Below are 4,910 nucleotides of genomic sequence, written 5' to 3'. Positions count from 1 at the left end.
TAATAGAATTTTTCATACAATCTATCACTAAAACTATATTTCTATACTATCTTTGTGTATTCATCAGGAATTCATCTGGAATTCATATATTTGTGTCAAAATATTACTTCCACATGATATTCAGCGGATCACCTGTGGAATACCGCAACTTTTTTACACAGGCAATTTCTTAAGTTCATTTTTTACTTAAAAAGACTTGAAGATTGGGGGTGTATGCAGCCAGTTTACCGGAGGAGGAAAAATTTTCTCATCTGTGAGTGGCTCGCAGTTACCGATGCAAAATAATCAGAAAAATAACTGCGTCGGTATCCGCGAGCCAATTGAATTTTTTTTTAAAGAGAGGGGAAATTTTCTCACCTGTGAGTGGCTCGCAGTTACCGATACAAAATAATAACAATAGTAATTGCGTCGGTATCTGCGATCCAATGACAATGTAATCAAAGTCACGAGAAAAATTTTGTATAATTTTCGGTGGCCTATAAAAATTATATGGAATTTTTCGGTGATAAAAATTTTGACACTCGATGATTTTCTTTGACATCTTGGGTACTCAAGTGTAATTAATTTACTTACAGGAATAATAAAATAAAATAATTTTAATTTTTCAATCTACACTTAGAGAATTTTACGGTATTTTTCACGTAATATTTTATAGAAAAATTACTATACGTATTGTATAGCATGACGGCATTATAAAATTTGTAATTTTGACAAAGCAACATATTTAAATTTATTTTAAAAATTTTTACTGGCTACATCGCAATTTATTATACTGAATTAGAGTATTGAGTATAAAATGAAAGCAACAAATGAAAAAAAAATCGGTCTGTCAGTTGACCCTGCGGGCCAGCCCCAAAACTTCCCGCTGTTTTCGAGCTCAAGAACCTCGAAAACATTATTGTGAATACATTTTCGAGCTCGAAAATACGTTTGTATGCTGTTGTTTTCGAAAAAAAACGTTTTTCACCATTTTTTCTCCAACGATATCTCTCAAACGAATATACCGATTGAGACAGTTGAGGTGGCAATCGACGCGTTTTATCAAATTCTAAAGCTGATCAAATTTTGAATTTGATTTATCTAGTCGTTTTTAAGATATTTCAGAAAAAATAAAAAAATTTTTTTTTTTAATTCTTTCGACAACGGTTTCTTTTGAACGAATAAACCGATTCTGATGTTTGAGGTGGCATTCCACGCGGCTTATAAAGCTCTAGAGCCCAGTTCATTATGGAATCAATCCATCGAGCACATTAAAAGTTATCCAAAAAAAACATTTTTGAAAAGATTTTATTTTTGGAATATCTCTGAACGAGCCCTACCGATCAAGCTTAATTTTCTCACGGCTTCAACATATTGACAATCCGCGTCGAATGACACCTTAAAGTTCAAAAGCGGTTCATCCGTTCAAAAGATACAGGTATTTACATACGTACGTACGTACGTACATACATACACTCGGATATGATCTTGAAATTAGTCAGAATAGCTTCCTAGGACCTCAAAACGTCGACATCTGATGGAAATTCGATTTTCGTAAATCGGACCGAAACCAATAACTTCCCGAATTTTTGAAAATTTACAATTTTCTTAGCGGGAAGTTAAAAATTCATAATTTTCAAAATATATTTCGATATTTTAGTCTGCTTCCACTAATAAACCGATTTTTCTCTTCCCGACCTCAAAAATTCAAGAATTTTATATCAATAAAGTTTCTATTTATTTATTTTAATAATTCTAATTTTTAAGAATTATAAAAATCTTAATTTTAAAATTACGGCTTTCTTTTTAGTCCTAAGAAAAAATAATAAGAGACATTTTTTTTTTTATATTAAATTCTGAACAACTTTTACTCGGAAAATTTGTTTATACGGCTAATATTTTCACCGTAATTCTAAAATTAATATTCATATGAATAATTCAAATTTTTGATAATTGTGGAAATCTTAATTTTGAAATTACGGCTTTCTTTTTTAGTCCTAAGAAAAAATAATAAAAGACATTTTTTTTTTAAATTAAATTTCCTAGGACTTTTGCTTAAAAAATTTTTTTTGACAACCAATATTTTTTCCGTAATTTCAAAAATTCGACACCAGTATTTATTATTGCTTGATTTTAAATTAAAGCAAAAATCTTGGCCCTATTTATGACACTGAAAGTAGCCGACGTCTAATTTTTGAATTTTTTTTTTAAACATGACATTTTAAAAAATTGCACCTATAGTTTTTTTAATTTTATATATGAGCAATTATTTTTTTTTTTTAATTAAATTCTTGAAAAATACATTTGCAAATTTTTAACTGTCTGCTAACTTCAGGATCATATGTTTTTTTTTAATTTTTTATTCGAAGATAATTTGTATTTTTTAAAAATAGAAAGTGATATTTTGAATTAAATTTTTGATTTTTATTCTGCATTCATTAAAAAATTTTATAAAAATTTAATTTGGAAAAATTAACTAAGTGTAAGTGCAGTAGACATCCGACAATTTTTTAATTACATCTAAAAAAATTAAATTAGTAAAGCAATAAAATTTTTAAAAAATGCATCTACTGAATTTCGAATTGTCTAAATATGAATTTTTTTTTTTTATTTTGTAAACATTTAAATTTATTATTTCAAAGTTTAAAAAATTGTCAGATGTTCGCTAACTTTACTGTCATAAAAATTAATTATTACTCTTAAAATAAAATTACTTATATAAAATAATTAATTATATTAAAATCAAAACAAAAAGAGGATTTCGTTTTATTAATATTTTATTTTTCAAAAGACATGATTAAGTCTATGGTGCATTATCATTAATTTTAATTACATTATTATTTAATTATTTACAAAAAATATATTAAACTTATTAAATAAAAAGTAAATTTTTAAAATATAATTTACTATTTTACTATTTACTATTTACATGAAATACTTAATATTTAATTTATGAAAATAATAAAACCTACAATAATATTTTACAATAAAAAATAACTGGATGATAAATAATTATGTACAAAAAATTAAAAAATTATTGAAACTACAAAAGCTTACGTCTCTTAGCAGAACACAAAATACTGCCCATGTCGTAATTATTTTGACGCTTACGGCTGTGGTCCAGATCCGCTTCAGTTGAGGGTACAAGCTGGCAGGTACTTCCAATGGAATTATCCTGAACTTCTACATCAGGAGGTGAAGAAGTCGATGATCCATCTGATTCAGATTTTTTCTTCATCAGTCTATCACGATACTCGTGATAGCTGATTTTTCGTCGAGTCCTTGGCTTCTCGACTTCAGGGTCACCGGAAACAATTTTTGGATCCGATGAACTGGGGGTCGTCGCTATCCGATTCACTGCAGTCACTTTGACCGATGGATTTTTAAATAATCCCATCACCCGGTTTTTTATCCTGGGTGACATTTTATCTAAAACCGCTTTGAACTCCCTGTCCATCTTAATCAGTAAATCGAAGGTCACTCTGGTGTCGAGGAGCCAAAACCATTGATTCCCGTCTATGACTTGGGGAATCTTCCACTGCGATGATTGGATGGTGAAATAAATACAGAATGACGCCACAACTGCCGGTTTATATTTCACGCACATTGACGTCATCCGTAAAGTGTAATTAGCCATCTGCAGGAAAATCTTGCATAATTCCTTGCAAGCTTTTATTTCCCCACAGAATTTCTTGATGTAATGATGAGGGTGACTAACCCCCATCTTGAATCCAAGTGTTCCCAGAAGAAGTTGCTCATTTGAAGTTAGTGCCTTGACCTTCTGCTGGTTCTCGGCAAAAGTAGTGTCCAGTTGGTGAACTTCGGATTTGTTGAGGCAGACATGAAGAGCGCTGATGACCGCCTGCGATTTTTGTGGCTCTTCTTCCACCTTTGCCGCCAGAAAAATCGCTGCCGTGGCAATTTCATACCGGTGAAACTTGGCTAATGAATGGTGAATAAAGAATCTGTGCATGTACACAATGGCAGTGTGCACACAGACTTCTGACAACTTTAGCCGCTTGCCCAAATCAGTTATAAGGTAAGCGGCTTGTTGTTTGTGATCTAGCTCCTTCTCCGCGCTGATGCCATCCTTGGAACTAGGAGAGTTCTTCAACTCTTCTTTGTTGAAATACCACTTTTGAGCCATTTTTATTCACAACTTTTCACTGTTAATTTAACTTCACTGGAAACTTTCTTACTCTGCACTGGAACAGCTTAAGCACTTTGAAATAACACAATTTGGTTTTTTCCGTAACTTTTGAAATATTCTCAGACGAACTGTTGGGTATGAAGTTCGAGAATAAAGTGAGGAAATATTGACAAGACACTAAAATTTAAGGGATTTTATAACAAAAGAAATTGTCACAACAATGGGTATGGGGGTAATTAAAAAGTAATAGTTTGGGGCTGAAGAAATGTACCTGATGTAATTAGGAAAAGGTAATTAGACTTAGAACTCACAATATTATGGTCATTAAGGTCTGCATATTCACGTGTGAACGTAATTACTATTCCTGTGAAAGACCAAATGGCAAATAATTAAGTTTGTCATTATATATTTATGCCGAAGTCTCAAATAATAGATTTAAAATTTCCTGAAAATTAAAGTATACGGCAATAAATTACCTGTGTACATTAAGAGGCGACAAATAACATAATGACGGTAATCAGTAAATAGTATCATTTTAAATAGGTATTCTTTTATTTACAATTCAAACGTAAATAATTATAAAATAAATGTTAAAATTTATTGTCTATACAGGAAAAATTAATTTTTGGAATTTAAAAATTGTAATTTGAAAATTAAAAATTTATGATGTGTATTATAAAATTTATTTTTTATATTGACATCCAGGTTTCGGGTTTTAATTTTAAACATCACCCGTGTAAAAAATTGCGAAATTTCGCCGGTAATTCACAGGTGATCAGCT

At 30.4% G+C, this 4,910-nt stretch overlaps 1 protein-coding gene across 1 annotated transcript; it reads right to left on the bottom strand.

Moving 5' to 3' along the window:
• Window positions 1-3,022: 3,022 nt before the first annotated feature.
• Window positions 3,023-4,126, bottom strand: LOC130670396 (cyclin-T-like). The gene has a single exon (XM_057473799.1). It carries the CDS (start codon window positions 4,124-4,126, stop codon window positions 3,023-3,025), a length of 1,104 nt encoding a protein of 367 aa, XP_057329782.1.
• Between the last annotated feature and the right edge of the window lie 784 nt (window positions 4,127-4,910).

This window comes from Microplitis mediator, chromosome 6 (assembly GCF_029852145.1).
Source record: "Microplitis mediator isolate UGA2020A chromosome 6, iyMicMedi2.1, whole genome shotgun sequence".
Lineage (NCBI taxonomy): Eukaryota > Metazoa > Arthropoda > Insecta > Hymenoptera > Braconidae > Microplitis > Microplitis mediator.
The sequence above is the reverse complement of the archived record's forward strand: the minus strand, read 5'-3'. Positions and strand labels throughout refer to the sequence as shown.